General features: G+C 44.7%; 1 protein-coding gene across 1 annotated transcript in view; it reads right to left on the reverse strand.

Annotated features, from left to right (window-relative positions):
- LOC121288438 (rootletin-like) overlaps positions 1-25,628 on the reverse strand; it is a 96,682-nt gene that overhangs the window by 11,018 nt on the left and 60,036 nt on the right. The window contains exons 29-34 of the mRNA XM_041206969.1: positions 18,802-18,922; positions 17,003-17,166; positions 11,158-11,598; positions 5,368-5,517; positions 3,640-3,840; positions 1,878-2,009 (exon numbers count right to left, since the gene is read on the reverse strand). Of these exons, the coding sequence (XP_041062903.1) occupies positions 1,878-2,009; positions 3,640-3,840; positions 5,368-5,517; positions 11,158-11,598; positions 17,003-17,166; positions 18,802-18,922 (1,209 nt within the window). The remainder of the gene's footprint in view (positions 1-1,877; positions 2,010-3,639; positions 3,841-5,367; positions 5,518-11,157; positions 11,599-17,002; positions 17,167-18,801; positions 18,923-25,628) is intronic.

Consider the following 25,628-nt stretch of genomic DNA (forward strand, 5'->3'; position numbering starts at 1 on the left):
GGTATTTTTGTTTTTGTTTTGGCTAGGTACAATGTTCAGGTTGCTGCCCTCAGTGACACTCGTCTACCTATAGTTGTAACAGCAATGGTCTGCTCTTGCTGAAGGTGTGCTGAGCATGAGCTCTTGATCACCAACTCAGTTTTCTGCCTCCCTCATCACATCAAGACATCTTTGGCTGCATCCCCATTCTATGCCTTGTCATTACCTGGCAGGATGTGTGGGTAACACGATTTGTGGGCTGGGCCAGGTTCTGGCATGATTTTTTTAAAAAACTAGCACAAAGGATTGTGAAAACTCAACATACGCGTAAAATTCCGCCATCTTTTGCACTGGGTTGGCTGATTCGGGCAAATTGCGCTAAAGGGAACAGCGCCACCTGGCAGAATATCCAGGCCACTGTCCTTATCGAGCAGAATTTTAAAAGCGGAGAGAAGCAGCCTCACAGTCATGCAGTGTGAGCTCATTAATATGGAGATAATGAGACAATGGAGAATTTGGAGCAACAAACTGAAGGCAGCCATCACAATCTAGGTTAACGGTCAGTTTAATGACTGAACTTCAGCATAAATTAAGTGATTAGTAAAGTACATGGAGTCTGGTAGATGGATTACATTGAGATGCAAGACCAATGAGAGCTCTATGGACAAGGCAGACAGCTACCATAACAAAGCACAGGAACCTCATTCTGAGCATAGTCTGGCTCAGTGGAAGAATCCATTTAAATTAACTGTGAGTCAGTCATTACTTACTTTGTACAGGAGGCTTCAGTTTATTGAGTTTCAAAGCTGCACATTGTCATTAATCATATAATTTATGGGCCTTGAGGATTGAGGTTAGAGTTAATATTGTGGTTGAACCCAGTTACAATAGCACTGACTGACATATTACCACATCTGGATGAAATAATGTTCGTACCTCACTTCCCCACTTGGCAGAGACCCAGCCCCATTCTCCAGAGATTCTCGACTCCAGACACAACTTCCTTAGAGGCTCAAGTGGATGAACATTCGCCTCCTCAGCACTCATGGAAACGTGTAACAATCTCCTTACTCTTTCAGACACTCAGACCATGAAACATTCACTCCAATGCTGTCAGTAGCTTCACCCTGCCAACTTCAACAGGTTTCTAGTTTCTTTTAAACGTGCAAATCCCAAGCTGCAGTGTGGATGCACTGACCAGCGAGGTTGATCCCCAGTTCACTATTAACTTTAAATTCCACATCAGGATTGTTTACTGGGTTAAATATGAAGGGAGTGAAGGTGCCCAAACAGGCCGCATCACCCCCTGGGATAGGGAGCCACAGATCAGCCAGGACTCCCCCCCTCTATCCATGACCCAGTGATTACTGCTGGAAAATGTGCGAGTGTCAGGTCGTGTTTAGCCATGATGCTCTCCTCAGTTGAATAACCGCCAATCTCACAGCCTGGGCATGGAATGAAGAATGGCCATTTAGGGGAAGTTTTTGACGGGGGAGGGGGAAGTTGCTGATAGCAGCCGGCTTGCTTGGAACCAAATCTCAAAAATGACACAATACTTTTCAGGAAGAAGGGGAGAGAAATTGGGCCAGGGTTAGGGAAACATCATCAAAAACAAATATGGGGTGACAGTGGCATATACGGAGTTAAGACAGTGACAAGATTAATTGTGCCATTTCTTCATGGAGACAATTCTCTTAGGCATCAATTCTTCAAGACTTAAGGCTTAGTATAATAGAACACAGTAACTAGAGTGTTCCCAATTAAAAATACATTTCAGATTCAGACCTAGGTACTGGATGCTGTTTTTTTCTGTACTGTTTTGCATTGTTGAGTTGTTCGCCCTGCTCCTTATCCATGTCTATGTGACCCCCCTGCTCCATATATCTGTTGGTTCTTACCTGCAGTTCCTGGGTCTGTCTCTGAGCTTCCACAAGCTCCTGTTCCACTGTTGTGAGTGAACGATCCAGGCGTCCTTTCTCCGCAGACATGCGCATGGTATCTTCCTCCGACCGCAGTCTCTCACGTTCTACCTATAACCAACGGGATGAGACATTAGGACTGGCTGGTCCACATGGAAAACAGTGACATGATGGTCAAAGAAAAAAGAGGCCACACAATGGATGATTATTTTACACAGCAGGGTGTTGTGATCTGGAATGCATTGCTCGGCGCGATGGCGAAGCAGACCAAGTGGAAAGCAACATTTAAAAGATAATTGGATAAATACTTGCAAGGGAAAAAAATTACAGTGCTGTGGGGTAAGAGTAGGGGAGTGGAGATTAATTGAATTACTCTACAGGCACAATGGGCTGAATAGCCTCCTTCTGTGCTCCTTTATTCTATGATTCTATGAATACCAGGCTGCAACCAATTAAAAAACACATTGCGATTGCCAAGGTCCCATGTGTACAGCCAAGCAGATCAATCTTATCATTTGCAGGTTGGCTGGCTCAAAACTGTAAAAAAAAAGCTTTAAGAAGGAAAAAGCCTAATTTATATAGCGCCTTCTCATATCAACAAAATGTTGCAAGGTAAGTCATACAATTAATTACAGTACAGTGACTGTTGTGACATAGGGAAAAAATGGCAGCCATTTTGTGCCTGCAACATCCCACAAGCAAGAAATGAGAAGTGACAAGAAAATCTGTTTTGATGTTTGTTGAGGGAGGAATGCTGTTCAGTACGCCGGAAATGGGGTCTTTCACATCCAAATAAACTACAGGGGGAGTGAGTCATGGGCCCTGCTTCAATGTGTTATCTATATGGATGGCACTGTTTAAAATGCAGCACTCATTCAACAACAACAACAAAGATGCTATATATATATATATAGCACCTGTAACATAATAAAATGCCCCAAGGTGCTTCAGAGGAGCATAGCAAAACAAAGCATGGCACCGAACCACATAAGGAGATATCAGGTCAGATGACCAAAAGCTTGGTGAAAAAGGAAGATTTTATTAAGTGTCTTGAAGGAGACAAGCGAGGTAGAGAGGCGGAGAGGTGTAGGGAGGGAATTCCAGAGCTTGAGGCCGAGGTAACTGAAGGCACGGCGGAGCGATTGTAATTGGGAATGCACAAGAGGCCACAATTAGGGAAGCGCAGACATCTTGGAGGGTTGTGGGTTTGGAGGAGATTACAGAGATAGGGAGGGGCTAGGCTCTAGAGATAACAAAGGCATGGATGAGGAGTTTGAACATCAAATGAGCTGAGATGGAGATGAACTTGAGCGATGTTAAGGAGGTGGAACAAGGTGATCTTAGAGATGGCACGAATGTGAGTACAGAGCCAGGGCTCAAACCAACAAGGGTTTCAGTTCTGCACTCGGACCTTTGGAAACACGAAAAACCCATAAAGCCCAACAAGGACCATAAATAACGGATCTCTTAATTCCTCAGTCTTCCTTTCTTCCAACAACTTTCAGGCTTTCAAAACCCAAGCGTGACATCATCTCGCTGCTACTTCCTGATTACATCTCCTACTTTCCTGAACTTCGGTGTCTGCTACACGATGGTCTTTGGCTCCCCATTGTGGCTTCTCAATTTAAAAGAAAAATCCCCAGTGCACTGCGGATACCTTTCAGCCCCATCACTTGCCACCCTTTGGTTTATCAAGGGCAGGTTCTGACTGCATTTCAAACCCTCGATATTTTAGGCCCACCTTGTCCAGTGTCTTTTTCAGGGCATTTTTATCCTTCTCCAGCCGGACTGATGACCGCTCCAGCTCGCGCTTCTCATTCTCCTGCTGAGCGATGGCACGCTGCAGGACACTGAGCCGCTCCTGGAGAAGGTGTTTCTCCTCCTGCAGTTTCTGAACACTCCGCAGTGCAATCTCATCACCTTCCTGACGCTGGTGCAACATCTGAAGGAAAGGGTGGAGAATGATAGACATAGAAAACAAAATTAGTTCTTACTAATTGGACTGTTTACCAGACATCTGGGGGTTGGGGACGGGGGGTGGCTTAGTGAGTATCAACCGAACTTGCCCATTGGGAATCCGAGAGATTAGGTGCAATGCTACTCTTACATCCCAGCAGTGCTTAATCCCCAACTGAAGTCAAAGTCTTAGCATCTAACCCATGCTGTACCGGACCTGGGAGTGTTTGATGGAGCAATGTAGAGGGAATTTTATTTTACATGTTACCCACACTGTACCTCCTTGGCAATAAGACCGACTGCGAAAAGTAGAAAAAGCTTCAATTTCTGGATTTGGCATTTGCCAATTTAAAGGGAGTACAAGAATACAAGTACTAGGAGCAGGAGTAGGCCACTCGGCCCCTCGAGCCTGCTCTGCCATTCAATAAGATCATGACTGATTTGATTGCGGCCTCGACGCCAATTTCCTGTCTGTCCCCATCCCCCATAACCCTTGACTCCCTTATTGATCAAAAATCTAACTCAGCCCTGAATATATTCAATGACCCAGCCTCCACTGCTCTCTGGGGTAGAGAATTCCACAAATTAGCAACTCTCAGAGAAAAAAAATTCCCCTTCTCTTCTTCTTAATGGGAGACCCTTAATTTTTAAACTGTGTCCCCTAGTTCTAGTCTCTCTTATAAGGGAAACATCCTCTCACTATCCGCCCTGTCAAGTCCGCTCAGGATCTTATATGTTTCATTAAGATCACCTCTCACTTTTCTAAACTCCAATGGATACAGGCTCAACCTGTTCAACCTTTCCTCATAAGATAACCCTCTCATCCCAGGAATCTGTCGAATGAGCCAACTCTGAACCACTTCTAATGCAATTATATCCTTTAAATAAGAAGACCAAAAGTGTACACAATACTCCAGGTGAGGTCTCACTAAGGCCCTGTACAGCTTTTATACGCGATTCCCCTTGCAATATCACAGAATCGCAGAATTTTAACAGCACAGAAGGAGGTCTTTCAGCCCATTGCGTCGGCGCCGACTCTCCAAATGAGCATTATGACCTAGTGCCATTGCCCTGCCTTTTCCCCATACCCTTGCACATTGTTTCGATTCAAGATTCAAATAATCTTCTAATGCTCTTCTTGAATGCCTTGATTGAACCTGCCTCCACCACACTTCCAGGCAGCGCATTCCAGACCCGAGCCACTCGTTGTGTGCAAGAGTTCTTTTCCATGTCACATTTGGATACATGCAGAAAGAGAGAGAGGTACAGGGGGACAGAGAGATACATGGGGTATTCCATTTGTCTTCCTAATCACTTGATGTACCTGCATGCTAAGTTTTTGTGATTCATGTACCAGGACACCCAGATCCTTCTGCACTGCAGTTCTGCAATCTCTTGGTGTATAAATAACATACTGCCAATACAGTACATGTGTATATGTGCATGTAGTATATAATAATACAAAATTCAATTCCTAAGAAGAAGGAAGCAAATTAGAGTTCAAGGCTCTTACCTCCTGAAGTTTGCGAAGTTGACATTCCAGTTCCTCCCGCTGCTGCTCCATGTCCTGCTGCTCATTCTGGAGGCTCTGGACCCTGTCGGACAATGACGTGTTCTGTTTCTTTGTCTCGCTAACAGCCTGACGTGCGGCTTCCAGGCGCTCCTGCCAAAAGGCAAAAGGAAATTCAACTCTCAGCTTTCAGTCATCCTCAGCTCTGTTCACAGGCTGGAAGTATATTAGATGGAAGTTTCCCAGGTTTGAGATTCTTCGAGGAGCCTGGCACTCACTCTTCGCACAGCCCATTTGGATACCCAGCAATACCTGCTCCTAAGTTAACTTTGATGGATTTTCTCCCTCCCTTTTTGAAGAGTGGGTAGGGTGCCAACTGCGATTAAATGTATTCTTGGAGGCTTCATCACATGACTTTCCCCCACACACCAGCCATTAGTCAGTCAACACATCCCTCCTTGTGACTTACTGCTTTCCTACGCCAATTGGAAAGCAAAAAGACTCATTACCCAATTGGAAGATGCTTGTGACTGTCAGCCAAAGAGCCATTTCTCCCCATCTTCAATATTTGATAAAGAGAAAAGTTCAAAGAAAATGACAAAAAAAAAATCTTTTTTTTAAATGTCCCGATGATTTTTCTCCAGGGTTGCACACAGCAGTGTCCTGGAGATTGATCTTAAATTTCTGGAGACTCCAGGATAATCCTGGAGGGTTGGCAACCGGAAGAGTGGGACGCAGGCCCACTGCACAGGCCACCTATGGCACTTAACCCAAGTGATCATTTTACATACAAAAACAAAAATAGCTGGAAAAACTCAGCAGGTGTGACAGCATCTGTGGAGAGGAAGACAGAGTTAATATTTCGAGTCCGTATGACTCTTCTTCAGAACATTTTACATGTGCTAGTCCTAAGCAGTTAGCATTATCCTGTTATTCAGCCCCTGAGGGGGGTAACCTCAGTTCTGCCTGCACACCTAATGCTTGGGACAAAGGACACTGGACTGGACTACCTGCAGATATCTAAAGAACAATTCAGAAGTCAAAAAGTCTAGTTTCAAAACTTAATTCCAACTTCCTAAACTTATTTGAGTCATGATCTCAAGGTGTTTGCTCAGTGCTTCCCAAACTTATTTCTGCTGTGGCCTTTTTTAAAATATTTCACATTTGCTGCAACCTCAGAGTGAAAATTGGGGAGGGGGGTGGTTGGGGGAGAGTTGTTGAGTGGGGTGGGAACAGCAGGTGTACAGGCACAAAAAGCAACTAAGGCACCTACCATTTTGCAGGCTCCACTGGTGTCAGCGATCAGGCCTCACGGCTCATTGGGTTAGACCACGCTCACGGGCAAAAAAAGGTGCACATTTAAAGCCAATCCCAGGACTGTCAAATCTGAATCTCTGTTCCATGGCTGCCATTGCTGCCTCGGTGGGGGTCATGACCCCAATTACTTGTCCTGCAGCCCCACTGGGGGGTCATAACCCACAGTTTGAGGACATCTGCCTTAGCTATTACATTTTTCAAAGCATCTGCATCAGCAACAACTCAAGAGTTCCCTCACCCGAGCCCTAAAGTCCCCTTGCCTGGCTTTGGATGTTTTAATTTTGCTACTGATGGGAAGTGAGGGAAAGGATCAGTGACCTTGGAAGGAGCAGTAATAACTTATGGGCCCTGATGGCGAGCGGTGGGAGCCGGAGCATGTGTGGGGATAAACCCAAAGCCACGATAATCAACTCCAAACCAAGGAACCAGGTTGCCAGGTAACTTCTGACCTGTGGGTCCTAAATCTGTTCAGGAGGTCCCTACAGAGGAGCTCATTATCAAGGGAGAGAAGCACACTGAGCTCATGCTAAGAGACCTATTTAAATATGGAGAGATAGAAAGCAAGCATAACTGATTAGGAAGGAGATGGTGACCAACTCCAGGCCTCAAGCTACATTTAATTTAAACATATTTATTGTTTAAATCCAAATAGTTGCTCAGTAAAAGTGCAGGACAGAATCTGAAGGATCAATGGTTATAATGAGTGAGAGAGAAGGATTCAAATGCAAATTTTGCGTTTGCAGTGAGGTAATGTCCTCCATTTACTTATGCAGTGAAACAATAAACTCCTTCCTGATTCATACACTTACGGGAGCAGAGTGGTAATATTACTGGATGAGCAATCTAGAGGCCCAGACTAATCCTCTGGAAACACAAGTTCAAATCCCACCACGGGAGTTGGTGGAATTTAAGTTCAGTTAATAAACCTGTAGTAAAAAGCTCGGTTCACTAATGGTGACCGTGAAACTACTGAGTTGCCATTAAAACCCATCCAGTTCACCATTGCCCTTTAGGGGAGGAAATCTGCCATCCTTCCCTGGTCTGGCCTACATGTGACTCCAGGCCCCTTTCCTCGGCACCAGTGTGCAGTCGGGTTCTGTCTTCCACGCCTCCAGTCTCTGCTGTCAGGATTCAGGAACATGTAGGAGCCGACACAACTTCAGAGGGCCAGAGTCTGCCTCATTTCTAAAATAGTGCGCCTTCGCTATTCGGAGTACCAAGCTTCTATTACGGTCGATTATAAACTAGAAATTACATATTAAACTGGGGTCCGAGCAGCAACACAATCAAGGGAGCAGACAAAACTTCTGGTGTGATGGAATCTGTGGTTCCAAAGCTTTTATTTTTTTTGATAGACCCTAACTAAAAAGAGAAATCAAAAATGGAAACAGAAAAAGGAAACTGACCTTCCCAGTTTCTGAGGAGATGAAAACTGAAACTGTGATTGGAAACTGAAACTTCTAGGGAAACTGAAGCTGGTTGAAAGCATATAAAAGGGCACAGATCAATCTCAGCTGAAGTTGATGAGTCCAATGGTGCAGTACAGGCAGGTTGGAGAAGGCAGAGGCTAGATCCAGAAACTGTGAATAAGCACAAACTCAGTTGCTGCAGCTGTTTCTGTTACCTGAAGATAACATTGGTGGATCTACACCATCCAGACTGAGCTGAGGAGGTTCTGTAGACATGTGCCTTTTGTGGTGAAGACGGTGCCCATTGAACTCAGATTGATTGTGTGCTGCTATTGGCTGGGGGTCAGACTAGCACCAAGAAGAGGAGCTGAAATTCTCCATCAGGAAGAAAGAGTTTTGAAGGACCTTGTGACTGAGATTGATGATTTATGTGCAGAGTAGGCTACCAAACCAATTCATAAGATCTGTCTTAGTTGTATCTGCTATTTAATGTGTAATTTATAGTCTATAATCGACCGTAATTTGCCTGCTAATTCATGTTTACTTATGTTGATTCTGGATGTTAGAGTATAGATGGTCAGCTAAGATAGTGTTTAGTATTTGCTTTGTTTGATCCTTGTATAGTAAACCATCTTCTGTTTTAAAATGTGGAATCTTGGTGGCTTCATTTTTTTCAATAAATAACTGGGGTTTCAGATATTTTTCTCCTTTTGAAAAATAAACATACTGGTCTCCATTGGGTTCATAACACCAGCCTCCTCAAAATGTTAATTGAACAAAATATTTTCTACAGAACTCAAGTGGCAATAGCTTGGCTGGTAGCTAAATAAGTAGCAGGATGCAAATAGATCAAGGAGATCCCAGTGTTGATTCCAGAGCTGTATGTGAAGGCCATCCTCAAACTTCTCCACCGTGAACGAATTGCAGAGGGTCAGCAAGGTGACATGTACTCCACCACCACCTTCCCTCCAGATTCTTTGGCCCCTCCTGCTGCCCAGCCTCTTCCCAAGGCTGGAATTAAGTTCTGCCCACTGTGTCGCTCTGCCATCCAATTGTTTCCTCTCCCTTCTCACTCCGCAGTTCTTCCTTGTTTGAATGAGCCTCTTTTACATCCCCAGTTCCACCTTATCTCTAACTCCTCCTATCTCTCTCACTCAGCTGCTCCCCTTCATGCACTGTTATCTCATAACCCATCCAATATTCCCTTTAGTTGCAGGTTTGCAGCAGCCCAGAAACTATGGCACAGAGACTACTCACAAGTTGTCCCGTTTAAGATACTTTGTGTACACGGCCATTATTTAAAGGCACTCTGGATTGAAATGAACAGGCCATGTACAATAAAAAACATAATTAAAGGGAACTTTGATCCCACCCCAGCTGTTTTTTATATGTGGGTGATGTTTGCACTTGGAAAGATGTGTCTCGTAAGGAACTCTCATTCATGCAGCTAATGGGGAAGCAGACACTGGAGCTCACTGTTCTGGGTGCAGTTCAGTTTGTTTCTAATTACCACTACCATCATACTGACTGGGACATTAGAGTATAGTAGGCCCCTGGTAGAGTGACTGCCCTTCCCAACACCATGTACATTCATACATTCATTGTCTCACACACACACGGACACAAACACACACACACACACACACACACACACACACACACACACACACACACACACACACACACACACAGGCGCACACTATTATGACCAAAACCATTGCCATTTGTTGAACACTGATGGATAAAACAAACATTAGTAGTCATATCAAACTTGTGTTATGGGGCTATAACTGTGACCAGCACAACACTACCCCACCCTTAGCCAACCTTCAGTATAAGGAAGTATTTTCCTGTTTAGCAATTTGCAGCAGTTTTGACCTTTTTTCCTAACTATCTGCAGCCACAGGGGAAGCCATTACCATCAAGTGTACCTTTCCTAAGAGACACCTTCAGAATTAAGTGAAACAGGCTTGGCCGGCCCCCAGCTTCTCCTGGGCTCGTAGCCAGGCTGTGTGTTGTCACAGGCCAGGGTGAGAGGAAACACGTGTGTGACTAGCTCAGACATTGGTACACGTTCAGAGTGTAAAAAAATTTAAGGAGTCAACAGGCTGAGAGGCTGTATGAAAGAGAGGAGAACAAAACTTGACATTGTGAGACCAGCTATTTATAACTGCACATTCATCTTAACTATTGGGAAGAAAGTCAGAAAAAAATTAAGAACTTACCGCATAGAAACAGGCCTCTGGTGGTGTTTATTCTCCATATGATTTTCCTCCCACCCTGCTTTATCTAATCCTGTCTTCATATCTATCTGGATCCATTTATTTGACACCTTTCATGACATCCCTCGTGTATCACAGACAATGATGGAATCTTAAAGTACAGTCATTGTTGCTTTAGAAGCAAATATGGCGGCTAACTTGCACATGATAAGGTCCCAGAAATAGTGACTGAGATGAATAACTAGATAATCATTTTTGCTGGTGTTTCTTGAAGAAGGAGTGCTTATTTAATTATTCTATATGTCCAAGCAAAATAAAAGCAGCAAGCTCCCTAACTCCCTGCCGCACTGTGACTCTGTAGATCCATGAAAGGGAAGGAGATGGAAAGAGGAGAAGGAGGAGGGGAGGATAAAATGGAGGAAGATGATAATGCTAGAGGGGGAAGTCACCATGGAGTGGAGAGAGGATGGAGGAGGAAGAAACGATGGAGAGGAAGAGAAGGGTAAGAGAGGAGAGAGGATAGAGGATGGAGAGGGAAAAGGATAGAGAGGGGAGGAAAGAAAATGTGAGAGAATACAACAGCTGAAGGGAATGGAAATGAGGAAGAGGTGAACTGCTCAGGCACAGAAGAGTCTAGAAAGAAAGGTTGCTGAGACTTCCCCTTGAAATGGAAAAGTGGCTCCTTTTTAAATAAATATATTTGATAATAAGCACAGCTAGTTCTGGAGCCGGTCAGACTGTCTGTGGGAACTCATTGGATGTATGTTAGATATAAAATACAGAAATGTGATAATGGTGTACGTAGTAAGGATGCTGCCAGGCAGTGTAACCATGCCGACACTCACATGAAGGATGCGACGGTCATGCTCGCTGCTGGTCAATGCTTTCTGCAGCTGGGCCAACTTTTCCTGGAGCGCAGAGGCACTAGCTGTCCTGTCGGAGAGCAACAGCGACAGGCTCTGCACTTTGTCCTTCAGTTGGCTCTCCCCCTCCTCCGATTTGGTAAGCGAGGAATTCAGCCGGTCCACAGTCAGCTGCAGGCTGTTGGCCTTGGCCTGGCTGTCTGCCACCTGCCTCTGCAGGGTACCAATCCGGTCCTGAAGCACCTGGATCTCGGCTTCCCGGTCGCTCGTGACCAGCTTCATTCTCTGCAGCTCTCCCTCCAGCGAGCGACGAATGAGCTCCAGCTTTGTGGCGCGGCTCTCGGAGGCATCGAGGAACTCCTTTAGTTTGCGCTTGTCATTCTCCAGCTTGGCCTCGTTTGCTTTCATTTTGCTCATTTTGTCCTGCAGTAACAACAGAAACAGTGATGAGATTGATTGGCGGTACTGCTTTTCACCTCTTATGGTTCAAATGCTGTCAGATGTGGCTCAGTTGGCAGCACTCACGCCCCTGAGTCAGGAGGTCGGGGATCAAGCCCCACTTCAAAGACTTGAGCACAGAATCCAGGCTGACACTCCAAAAGTGCTGCACTGAGAGAGTGCTGCACTGTTGGCGGTGTTGTCTTTCGGACAAGCCGTTAAACCGAGGAACCTCTCAGGGGTGGTATAAAAGATCCTAATGCACCGTTTTGAAGAAAAGCAGAGGAACTCCCTCCAGTCTCCTGGTCAATAATTATCCCTCAACCAACATCACCAAAACAGATTATCCAGTCATTAGCAATGTTTCTGGGATCTTGCTCTGCACAAAACGGCTGCTTCATTTCCTACACTACAACAGTGTCTACACTTAAAAAGTACTTCATTGGCTGTAAAGTGCTATGGGGCATCCTAAGGTCATGTAAAATGCATTATGACTGCATGTTCTTTATTACTCCTTTCTGTCATGTCATGGACTGTAATAGAATAAAAGGGAAATCCTCTGCTCCCCTACTGCATGTAAATCACAGGCAGTGCACATGCACCAACTGAGGTGCACTCTCAGTGGGCATGGGGCATGGTTAGAGCTCTGGGATCACTGAGACTGAAAATTTGCCCCTAAACTTAGAAAGGAGGAAGCTCTATTGGTGCTTCAGTTGGTAGAGGCACTGTCTGGGATCACACTGAGTCTTGGTGGTGGATCCTTGCAACATAGGGACATGAGAAGACCATTTATCCTCTCAGACCTGTTCCACTATTTAATTAGATTGTGTTGAGCTGTACCTCAACTCCATTTACCTGCCTTTGATCAATAAACTTGCCTGATAAAAATCTATCAATCTCAGTCATGAATATCTAAATTGACCAATTTGTACTGAACTAACTAACCTTCGCTGTGTTGGTAGTTGGGAAAATACAGCCTAGGTCCCCTGGGCTAGGGAGGACGCAAATCATTTCTGATCGTTATCTGGTGACCTCCTTCTGGAGAGTGGGTCTTGGGTACATGTCAGGTGAAGACAGTACCCGTTCCTTACATGGCTGAATCTCTGGAGAAGAATCAGACCTGCTGAGTTTTTCCCAGCATTTTCTGTTTTTATTTATCGTTGGATCTCTTGCTGCCATTCACTGTCAAAGCATTATTCAAAACTCTGCCGTCCCATTTCAAACTCACACCAAGTCCCGTTCATCCATCACCCCTGTGCTCACTGACTTACATTGGCTGATGGTCCAGCGCGGCCCTAAGTTTAAAATTCTCACTCTTGTATTCAGGTCCCTCCCTGGCCTTGCCCCTTCCAACCTGTGTAACCTCCTCTGCACTACAATCCCCCGAGAATTCTGCTTTCCTCCAATTCTGGCATCTTGTGCATCCCTCACGTTCTTTGCCCCTTTACTGGTAGCCGTGCCTTCAGCTGTCCAGGTCTAAAGCTCTAAGTTGCCTCCTAAAACCTCTCTGCCTCTGTACCTTTCCCTTCTCCTTTAAAGCACTCCTTAAAACCTACAAAGCTTTTGGTCACTTGTCCTAATTCTCTCTAAATCTCGGAGTCAATTTTTCCTGGGAAGCACTTTAGGATGTTTTACTGTATTAGAGGTAATATATCAATGCTAGATTTTGTTGTTGTTTATAGTCGCGTGGTACCAGAGAGTTGTTGACTAAGTCAGGACAGGCCTGGGGCTTTGCTGGTCTGTAAGGCTTAGTAACACATTTCACTTCAGCTATACATTGAGCCACCAGAGGCTGACGACAACCGAGCATTAACCTGAGATCTAGTATCCCTCTCACTATAACACAGGCATTCCCCCCACCTCCACATCCTCCTCATGCTCCACACTGCCCACCCCCATCCTGTCTGCCAGCAGAACCAGCGCTGCTCCACACAATCCTCCGACCTTGTGGGCATTCATTACAGTCGACTTGACTGTACCCGCAGGGCTCCTTATCAATCCGGTTAAGGATGGGTTAAGGGCTGCTCTGTTGCTGAGCCATTTCGCACAAACGCGCTTACCCCACTCCCCACCTCCCCCCAACCCTGTTCTTGAGGCTGCCTCTCTCCCAGTAAACGCTTGCTGCCTGTCAGACCTTCACCAGACATTCAGTGCCAGGAGGAATACAGTGTTCTCCTGTTCTGCAGCCGGTGCACGTCTCCACTCCAGACACTAGCCAGCTAACTCTGGAATTTCCAGCTCTGTTAATTGGAGTCTGTGGGATTCCCTTAGACTCCAAGAGCTGCAAGTCTTCCGTAATGCCTTTAAGGATGTCCCATCCAATCCCCTTATTAGCTGGGAATGCAGCAGCCTAGAACCCCCTAATCTCCCACAGCTTCCTGCCCTCTCCCTTGTTTTTCTCCAAACATCATCCTGCAAATTAGTATTGTAATCGAAGGCAGTGGAGTGAACATCTATTCATGTTCCAGTCTGACAGAGGGGATTCTAATTTTATTAAGGAACTTTGTCCGGATATTACACTGTGGGTTGAAGACGGTCCTGTCACATCCAGACTCAGTCTATTCTTTATTTTGGTAAGGCTGGGAAATCTTGCACCCTCTGATTTATTTATTCTAACCACCATCCCCCTCCCCCCACCGCCCCACCTTTCTCCACGCCTGACAATTCCGTGGTTTGCTAGGCAAAGAGATCTTTTCTCCCCTGTTCTCCTTAAGGGTGACACTAGCTGGGGTTCACGTACATCCGATGGCATTTGGCACCCTATTCAAGTGACCCGGAAAGTGACTGTTTTAGGATATCTGGTCATGGGTGGGGGGGGGGGGGGTGATGGGGCGGGGGGTGCAGGAGTGGTGTTGGGGTGTGGAAATCACAAATGAGCTTGAAGCTGCATTTATCCAATGTCCACACAGAAGTGGTTTTCTGTTTTTCCCATTCAGCCACAGGATGCGGCCATCACTGGCAAGGTCAGCACCGACTGCCCACCCTTGAGTGTCCTTGAGAAAGTGGTGGCGAGCTGCCCTTTTGAAAACAACAGAGTGGCTTGCTCGGCCATTTCAGAAGGCCGCTAATAACCGACCACATTGCTGAGGGTCTGGAGTCACATGTAGGCCAGGCCAGGTGAGCACGGCAGATTTCCTTCCCTCAAGGACATTAGTGAAACAGGAGTGTTTTTAATGATAATCCGGTAGTTTAATGGTCATCATTCCTGAAGCTTAACTTTTTATCCCAGGTTTATTTAATTCATTAATTAAATTCCCCAGTTACCATGGCAGGATTTGAACTCATGACTGCAGATGAGACAGACTCCAAGCCTCTGGGTTATTAGTTCAGTGTCGTAACCGACTATGCTACAATATCCCTAGCAATGGTCCTTTGCTTGTGATCAATGGTGGATTTTCCTGGGTGAATACCCCATCCTTCACCTCAGGGCCACTTAGACCAATAACAGCATCTCAACTGACTACACTTCAAAAGTACTTCATTACTTATGAAGCGCTTTAGGATGTCCTCAGGTTGTGACAGGCACTATATAAACATGTCCTTGCCTACTTTTATACTGCCATTGGGGTGAAATCAGTTAACTGAACACAAGCCAGAAATGGAACCTAATTGGCAAACCCCACTGGGAGAGGGTGGCAAGCAAGTCTCTTCCAATTGGAGTGCTCATTAAGGGTTGTCACTGGCTTTGTAGGAGTGATGGCTGAAGGTAGTGATGTAAATTGGATTGTGACTGGAGGTGCAGGCAATGTGGAGTGCTGGGGTCACGGGCAGTGTGGAAGTTGGACTGAGTGTGGAACATGCATTTATTTTTGAAGCACAGGGCATTCAGATAGAACTGTTCCACGGAGGCCTAACCAAAAACACAAAAAGGCCTCAGTAGTGCTGGGCTGGGAAGGATTGGGGCAATGTGGGTAGAGGGGGGAGGAGGAAAAGGGATCAAGGTGTTCGCTATCGGGTAAACCCAGCTGGAAACTGCACAGAGGGGATAGGTGAGCGAGGACAGAGTCGGACAAATCAATAAGTCTCCAGCTCATTCACCTCAAGACACAATGCAAACTGTGCATGTCAACATACGCTACACCACAGGAGAATTCAGTCCTTTTAAGCCATTCTAACACTCCACCTTAATGCAGTTATTGAGGCAGAGCTGGATCTGGCCCCACAGTATCCGCATGCTCTACCAATCTGGCAAACACTCCGTCTCTCAGCTCCCCTCATTAACTAAAACAGAAACCAGACAAAGTAAAGCAGTCTGGATCCCAGCACTGTGAGAGCTTGTTTAAGACAAGAAGAGTATGTGTTCTGACCTGGCAGCTTCAAGAGAATGTGTTGATTACTAAAAGTCTGTTGTTTTCATTGAATTTTATAAAATCCTAGTTAACAAGTTCAGGATTTGGAGTTTCCTAGTGCAGTGTGGGGTGGGAAGATTCTAGTGGTTGAAGTGTCCTTGTGATATCTGTGTGATCTCTCACAAGGTTGAATGCCTCCTTGGTTCCACAAGTCAATGCATTTCCCAGTGTAGTACTGACAGCCACCCAGTTCAGGTTCCTGGTCTCATCCCAGCTTGGGCAGCAGTGGGAATGCTATAATTAATGTCAGAGCTAGGACCTGGGCCGGAGGTGTTGTGGTGGTGGTTGTTGTGGTGGTGGGGCGGGGGGGGTGGGGGGGGGGGTGGTGTTTTGCGGGTGGAGGAATGTGGAGGCGGTGGGGGAAATCAATCAAAATTCAACTCAAGTGATGCTTGCTGAAAACGTTGGGCGAGGGTGAGGTCGGATTCTGCTGTGATTGCCTCCAGAGTCTAATAGCCAGCCTGCATTCACTGTCCAGGCTCATACATGAACAGGGGTCATTGTGTTAGCTGTTGCTCGGTGGAGTCAGAGGTTATGGGTTACAGCCCCATTCCAGAGACTTGAGTGTTGCACTGTTGGAGCTGCCATCTTTTGGATGAAGCGTTAAACCAAGGCCCAGCTGCTCTCTCAGCTAGAAATTCTCCACAGTGTACCTGGCCAATATTTATCCCTCAAGCAACAGCACGAAAACAGGTCATCTGGCCTTTATCACATTGTTGTTTGTGGGAGCTTGCTGTGTGCAAATTGGCTGCCATATTTCCGATTTTTCAACAGTGACTACACTTCAAAAAGTGTATCGTTTTCTATACAGCGCTCTGGGACATCCTGAGGTCATGAAGGGCGCTAAACAAATGAAAGCCTTCTCCCTTCAGAGGAGCCTGAATTTTATTTTTATTCATTCACGGGATGTGGGCTTTGCTGGCTGTGCCAGCTACGAGCCAACACCTTCAGGAGAGGAATGAAGAGTGACCTGGAATTGGAAATCAATGTGGTGTAAGAAATGGGCGCAGGGTGACTGAATCGTTCATGGTAAGCCTTACCTGCATGGTTCGCCTGTCACTGTCAGCTGACTGGATGGTTCTCTCCAGTGTAGCAATCTTATCAAGCAGCGCTTTGCGTTCTCTCTCATTGCGACGGATTGCCTCCTCCTGCAGTGTAAGTGCAGTTTGAGCGCTGGCCAATCGCCCGTCAATGCCCCGCTTACCTAGAAACACAGAGGGTCATCCAGGGTCAGTGCCATCTTCAATGACTTCTCAAGTCTCTCACTCTGATTGGCTCAGTGAAGCTCAGGGGCAGTGAACTTTGACCTTGTTCATCCACTCCCTGCTGGAAGGAACATAGGAACAGGAGAAGGCCATTCAGCCCCTCAACCCCTCAAGGCTGTTCTGCCATGCATATACATCATGGTTAGTCTGTATCTTAACTCCATCTACTCGCCTGGGTTCAGTAAACTCCTATATCTCTTGCCTAACAAAAATCTATTAATACTAAAAACAAAAAGTGCTGGAAAAGCTCAGCAGGTCTAGCAGCATCAGTGGAGAGAGAAACAGTTAACATTTCAAGTCCAACATGACACTTCTTCAGAACCCTATCTATTAAATCTATTAATTTCATTTCAAATTCTCAACAGCATTTTTGGGAGGGAGAGTTCTGGATTTCCACTACGCTTGGTGTTTAGAAATGCTTTCTGGAATTGTGACTGGAGAATGACTGCCCACACTGGGGGCAGCAATAAGCCATTGATTAATGTTCCTTATAATAGCCCAGGCACATACCGCTCAAGTTTACACTAGGGTGGACCAGGCTGGAGCATTTAGAAGGGATGAGCTTTTCATTCAACTTCAAGCCTGATGCAACCCAAATTAAAGGCGACTTGGATACATTTGGACTTGGTCAGCCTGTTCCTTTTTTTAAAATGGATGCCTTTCAGGCTGTCTTCTCACACAGTTCCCTGGAGCTCTCCGACTCTGACAATGATGGTTTGGGAACCACAGCTATCATTATCATTTCTCAGCTTCCTCAAGATATATAAGTTGGAATGTTTGCACCATGGGAGAAAATTACTTGGGCTTGTCTCCAGGAAGTCAAACAAAGCACAAACATTCAGGAAACCCCATAATCATTGGTGTACATTATTGTTAAGCAACTAAACTCTTTCAATTTGGCAACCAATTTCTTGACATGGGCAACTGCCAATGCGCTGGATTTCCCAGTTCAAATCTGGCCCAGGTTGACTCTCCTTTCTCTGCTGACTGTGATTCCCATAAGCAATGAGTATGGGGCTGTCTCAAACCAGCTCCCAACAGCGAGAAGGGAACACAGCACAGAACTGCCCACTAATTGGCTCTAAATTGTCAGTCTCCCACAATGAGGCCAAAGGATGGTGCAGGAACTTGAAAGTTTCACACTGGTGCACAGTGGGGACATTCTTGTAGGGTCAGCGTAGAGAGCTTTACTCTTTGTTTGGGGACAGTTCAGCGGGAGTGTTGCATGTACTGCCCATTGAGCCTTGGAGTACTTGCTACTGCCACTGGGTGCCTGAAATGGGTAAATGTTCCACTGTCCACTGCTGCTAGCTCTGACCAGGATAAGCTCCTGGCCAGCATCTGTCTAGTCTATCACAAATTCCAATTCCAATATCAAAGGTGCAAGTTACATGAACTTGGGTTAATCACCCTCCCCAACCCAAGAAAATACACACAAAAGCAGAAAATTCTGGAAAAACTCAGCAGGTCTAGTAGCACCTGTGGAGAGAGAAACAGAGTTAACGTTTCGAGTCCGTATGACCCTTCTTCTATTTCAGAAAATACACGTTAGGTGAGGTTAACTAAGGACTGACCTTCCTCACAATCAGCCAGTGATTTCTGTAGCTGCTGTAAGCGACTGTTGACATTGTCCCGATCAGACTCCATCTCTCTCAGCTGTTTGCTCAGGTTAGAAACCTGAATGCGTGCTTCATCCTGAGGGGAAAGATGGAAGAATTACCTGGTGTCAAGAAGATATAATAACTCATAATGTTATTGGAATTTATTGTAAAATATAGTGGTGTGTGTGTGCGTGTGTGCGTGTTAATTCGGTTAAAGGCAGCTGGGCTGAAGGCTTTGATGTAAACATAGGGGAAGTTTAAAATATGTAAGGTGCAAAAGGACATTTGCTTTTTTACACAAACCAGACTAGAATGTTTTCAAAGGAGGAGTGAAATGTGTCACCCAGCCAGGTGAAGTTTAGAAACAGTATGTTTATTTTTCCCAGAGATTATTGGTAAAACTTAATGCTATGAGAGATTTTTATTATCAGAAAGATAAAGTCCAAAGACATAGTGAAACAATGGGAATTTGCATTCAAAGGGGAAAATATGTATAAAAGAGCGAAGGCATAAGGGGACGAATTTTTAAGATCTAATAAGTGTGAAAAACCTTCAGCATTTATGCCTCAAGCTGCTGTTTTCAAACAACTGAAGTTAAGAAAACTCACTCGGAATTCGACTGGCTCAGGATATGGCATTTCACCTTGCCTGGGTTTTTTAAAATCTGTGTGTCTTTCTGTTGCCTCAACGAAAGTGTAACTGGGAGTCAGATTAAATAGGGGATTTAGAAGTTATCATAGTAGTAAGCTGTAGATCTATGTATGTGTTTAAATTCATTTCTCTTATTAATAAATGTTTAATCTAGTTCTGTAAAAACATATAAGACTTGGTGATCTTATTACTACTGAATTCAAGGCACACATTTCGAAATTTATACAAAATGCAAAATATAAGTTGTGGCAGTTGGTTCAAGTTTCCCTTTGGGATTTGAACAACTCAGCATTTACCATCGGCTGTGCCATAACACTAGAGAGGTCGCATGCTGAGGACAGCCCCTTGGGAAAGGGGAACGCTGAATAAACAAATAATGATTGTGTTTGAATATTACCACCAGTAGAATAACAGGAAATGCACAGCCAGTCACCCAGCTTCTGAAAGACAGCTGAACGTTTCAGCTGTAACTTGTGGTGGCTGCTCTGATGAAGAGACCTACTGAAAATGATATTCTTTTTCTTTCAGATATTGATGAACCTGTTGGGTGTTTTCTAGGGGTAGACTTTTCAGGGCTCCAGGTGGCACATTGGGAGGGTTGCGTGTCCTTGGTGTCTGATTCTCCGAATGTAACTGCCATTCAGCGAAACTCTGGCCTGGGTGTGGAGTCTCACAAAATTTACCCTCTCGTGGTTTTTTCAACATTAAGTGAAGCACTGACAAGACCTGTCATTACAACTGATCTCCCACCAGGTCTCATGGACTATGAGCTTGATTCGCCTCTTTGTGGAGGTCCAGTCAGCACTGCATTGTTGGGACCTGCCTTACAACTTTCAATGCAATGCTTTTGGAATAATTTCCACACAATTCCATTTATCACCTCGTTTTGCCTCTAGGGTGACTAGACCTCTGGGTTTCAAGTGGATCGTGTTGTTTTTGGGGAGGTCTGCCAAAATCTTCAATAATTAACAGCAGGACTGAAGATTACCGGTTTCGGATTGCTGTATTTAAACACATGCAAAGCACACAGTGTAATCTACATTCAGATATGCTCAAGCTGCTTTCTGGTTTTGGTGATTATTGAAGTCTGGTTGTCCAGGTATTTTTTTTAAACTGGGGAAAGGATGGTGGCCCCATTCCCACCAATCAGCACCCACTGGCAGAGGGCAGGCTAGTGATTGGCTCCCAGGTTTCAGCTGGTACTGCTCTTCATAAGAACATAAGAATAGGAGTGGAGTAGGTCATTCAGCCCCTCGAGCCTGCTCTGCCATTCAATAAGGTCACGGCTGATCTGATTGTAGCCTTAACTCCACTTTCCTGTGGGCCCCCCAGAACCCTAATTCTCTTGTAGAACAAATACCTCTCTAACTCAGCCTTGACTATATTCAATGACCCATCCTCCACTATTTTCTGGGGAAGTGAATTCCAAACACTAGCAACCCTCAGAGAAGAAATTCCTCCTAATTTCTATCGTATTACAAGGGAGACCCCTTATTTTTAATCTGTGTCCCCAGTTCTAGATTCCCCCAGAAGGGGAAACATCCTCTTAGCATCTATCCTGTCCTCAGAAGGGAGTCGACCAGCCTTCCAGCTCAGGCTGCAGCCACATTGGGTCGGGGGCCTGTCCACTGTCTCAAAAATCTAGATGGTGTGTGCAGTACCTCTTTCGAGTACAAACACGTTTCCATCTGTTCCTATTCAGATGAAATTACATTGTTTCATAATTTGCCATGGTGAGATTTGAACTCTTGATCTTGGGGAAGCCCAGTACCATAACCACTTGGCTATTTAGGCCAAGCTGGTGTGTGCAGTACCCTGAACTGGCACCTAAAGCAGCTTAATTGGCTGCCTGAGGCTACCTGCTGCTGATAGGTGGGTAGGTGCCAACTCCCAGAAGCTGCCTCCCTGAGCTGATTGTGACTGACTCTCTAATTCCCTAATGATCTGATCAAAGAAGAATTGCTCCATATGACAGAGCCCTTTGTAATATAGCTTAGCAGGTGAGGTATCCAAAAGGTAAATGTTAAAATATCTCCTCTCAGCCAACTTCACTTAGTGCCCACAAGGTTAATCCTTCTTCCAATCTTACTGGTCTCTCTTTTCTTATTCACAAGACTATACTGGTTCTGATCCTTACCCACGGAATGTTTTGTATTCAGCATGAGAAAAAGCTATTCAGATCAGAAGGAATTCTATAATTAAGGGGGTTAGATAGTGTCCTCTGCAGCCACATCAGAGAGTCCTGAAGGGCGTGCTGCCTAACTGGTGCTAGGGGGAAGGGATATCTCCAGGCAGCTGGAAAGGAATCTGGAAAAGGAGGGGGTACATCCAGTTGTCATGGTCCTTGTTAGAACACACGACTGGACAGACGTCTTGCTGAGGGAGTATCAGGAGTTAGGAACTAACTTAATAAGTAGGACCTCCAGGGTAATAACCTCTGGATGACTATGAACCTTCATTGAGACAGCCATATCAGGAGAGTTAACCTGTGGCTGGTATAGGAAAGAAGGATTCCTTCTTGTGGGTCACGGGCACCAGTAGTGGAACTGGACGGAGCTGTGACAATGAGACGGGCTCTTCCTGAACCAGAATGGGGCCAGTGTCTTATCAGAAAGGGTAAATAGGGAGGGAGGGATCTACAAGAAATGAAGCAGGCTTAAATACAAACGAAACAGGAAAAGGGAAAGACAAAACTAAGGGCAGACGTAAATTGGCAGGGAGTAAATAAGTGTTATAGAACAGGAGTGTGAAAAGATGGGCTCTCCCCCAAAGCCTTATATTATTGGGGCCCCAGTTTTATACTGAACAATTGTTAATTAATATGGGAGGACCCAGCATGGATCCTTGTGGCTCCCACCGCTGTCCAGATCATTGGGAAGAAGCCTTGTTTAAAATCACCCTTTCCATATGGTCCTTTAGTCAATTTGCAATGAATCTCACAGTCTGACCCTTGACATCATGGGGCTTAACTTAAGTACATTAGATATGCTTACAAGTGCCTTGTGGCATTATATTGAAAGCTTTTTGGAAATCAAGCAAATGTCATCTATTGAATTCCCCAATCTACCATTCTAGTACCATTCAAATAACTGGATCATGTTGTCAAACCTGACCTCTGTTCACTGAAACTGTGTTGAATATCCCCTGTCAAGCCAGTCTTCTAGGTATCATTAAAAACGCCCCTCATGAGGTTTTGCATTAATTTCCCGCTACAGATTGAAATGGTGTATCATGGGATCACCCAGACTTGACTAAGTTGCTGGTTTAAGTTTCAAAAAGGGGTTTGCAGTAAAAAAAAATTGGAACCCACTAGAATGTAGTAAGGAATGTGACCTTTGGTACAGGTCAGGAAGGTCCGTCCAATAGGCCAGTGCATAATAAGCTAAAGAATGTGACCTTTAGGTCAGAATAGAATAAGTTGATGAATGATCTATGAATTATACTGTGATAAACTGATTGCCTGATTTCAGGACCAGGCTAAGATATGCCGATGTCTGGGCAATGCAATAAAATATTGGGATAGATATGCAAAATTAGTGTTTTTGGAATAAACTGCAGGCATCATTTGAGCTAAAGGTCAGGTCATCCTGTAATTATTTTGTAAATTCAACTGTAATTGCGGACGTACTGAACTAGATGTACAAGGTAAGAACATTGTGAGTTATTGATGAACTATCACAAAGGTGGTATAAATAATTGACAGAAACTGTGTAAATTTGAGTGGCCTCTTAGAGCAATTTGAGGGTGCTATCCCCTGTATGCACACTTATATTGAATAAACTGCTGCTTCATTTACCTACGGCTGACTCTTTGTCAAATGTCTTTAGATACTCCACAACAAGATGTTAAACTCACTAGTCTATAGTTGGCAGATTTAGCTTCAAGTCCTTTTTAAAATTGACTTCCCTTTAATTATCCAACAGCGCTGCAGTGCTCAGCAAACTATTAAAAATATTTACTGGAGCACCACTCACATCAAATATTTATTTCAGTCCCCCAGGGCAAATTAAATTTGACAGTGGTGCACTTATCCACCTCTAGCCCCTTTAATTTAGTTTGCACTGTTTCCCTGGAGATATCTGAGCAACCCAGTTTAGGATCTATTTTACCTATTATAAAGGGTCCCCGCCTGTTCACAGCTAACTATAGATACCGAGTATCTGTTGAATTCTTCAGCCATGCCCTTGTCAGCATCCTATAATCCTGCCTGGATCATGCTATCATGGTCTTCTCTAGCTGACCTCTGGCTCCTAATATAAACAGAAATGCTCTCCCATTACATTGAGCATGTTTGACATCCTCCCTTCTGTATTGATTTTATTTTGTTCATGCTAACCGTGTTTTATACCTTTCCCCGGCCAATAGACAAGGACTTATTTTATAAACCACAAGATATAACCTGCAAAGGTAGATTAAATCCAAGGCTTCCAACCACAGAGAACCATCGAGATTTACGGCACAGAAGGAGGCCATTTGGCCCATTGTGTCTGTGCTGGCCAGAAAAGATCTATCCAGCCTAATCCCACTTTCCAGCTCTTGCTACCATAGATCTATAGGGTACAGAACTTCAAGTGCGTGTCCAAGTATTTTTAAATGCCCTCAGGGTTTCTACATCGACAGGCAGGAAGTTCCAGAACACCAGCACACTGTGGGGTGTAAATAAAATTCTCAACTCCCCTCTAATCTTTCTACCAATTACTTTCAATCTATTATCCCCAATTAACATATTTTAAATACCAACCCATCTTCTTGTCCCACCTTGATAAAGCCTAGGGGAAACTTCCCAACACACTTCCATTTTTCCCCCATTTAACTACCGCCCCTCCCCACACCCACTCTCCATGTTAAAATTCCCCCAAGCCCAAGATACTATTTCCTTGAGTGCTAGCTTCATATGCCAAATTAAGCATTACATACAGCACAAAAACAGGCCATGCAGCCCAACTGGTCAGTGCCAGTGTTTCCACACGAACCTTCGACCAGCTACTTCATCGCACCTATCCACATATCCTCCTAGTCCTTTTCCCTCATGTGTTTATCTAACTGCTCCTTACGTGTACCTATGCTACTTGCCTCAATTACTCATGTGGTAGAAAATCCACTCAATGGGTAAAATAGAAATTTCTTCTATATTGACCTCCACCACTGAAGGTGGTCACTATTGCCCATCCCTAATTGCCCTTGAGAAGGTGGTGATGAGCTGCCTTCTTGAACCGCTGCAGTCCATGTGGTGTAGGTACACCCACAGTGCTGTTAGGGAGGGAGTTCCAGGATTTTGACCCAACGACAGTGAAGGAACAGTGATTATTTTGTTTGTCTGTAAACAATTTATCTCAAAAGCTAAAGGACAGATTCCAACAAAACTTGGTATACATATGGCGTATGGCCCAAGAAAGAATTTATTAGTTTTTGGTGAAGATGCAGATCTGGATCCGGGACCTGGAATTTTTAAAGGATCAGTTAACATTGGGAGGTAGGGCTAATTGACTTATTTTACAAACATACGAACAAGGAGCAGGGGTAGGCCATTCAGCCGCTCGAGCCTGCTCTGCAATTTAATACGATCATGGTTGATCTGATAGTAACCTGAAATCTGCATCCCACCTACCCCTGATAACTTATCACTCCTTGCTTACCAAGAATCTACCCACCTCTGCCTTAAAAATATTCACAGGCTCTGCTTCCACCACCTTCTCAGGAAGAGAGTTCCAAAGACCCTCAACCCTGAGTGAAAAATTTTTGCCTCATCTCTGTTTTAAATGGGCAAACCCTTATTTTTAAACAGTAACCCCTAGTTCTAGATTCTCTCTCAAGAGTAAATATCCTCTCCAAATCCATCCTGTCAAGACCCCTCAGGATCAATGTTTCAATAAAGCCAACTCTTATAGTTCGGAATTCCAGCAGCTATAAGCCCAGTCTGTCCAACCTTTCCTTATAAGACAACCCACCCATTCCAGGTATTAGTCTGGTAAAAACCTTCTCTGAACTGCCTCCAATGCATTTACATCCTTCCTTAAATAAGGTGAACGATACTGTACACAGCACTCCAAATGTGGTCTCACTGGTTCCCTGTACAACTGAAGCATAACCTCCCTACTTTTGTATTCAATTCCCCTTGCAATAAATGATAATATTCTATTAGTTTTCCT

This window comes from Carcharodon carcharias, chromosome 15, assembly GCF_017639515.1.
Source record: "Carcharodon carcharias isolate sCarCar2 chromosome 15, sCarCar2.pri, whole genome shotgun sequence".
Classification (NCBI taxonomy): domain Eukaryota; kingdom Metazoa; phylum Chordata; class Chondrichthyes; order Lamniformes; family Lamnidae; genus Carcharodon; species Carcharodon carcharias.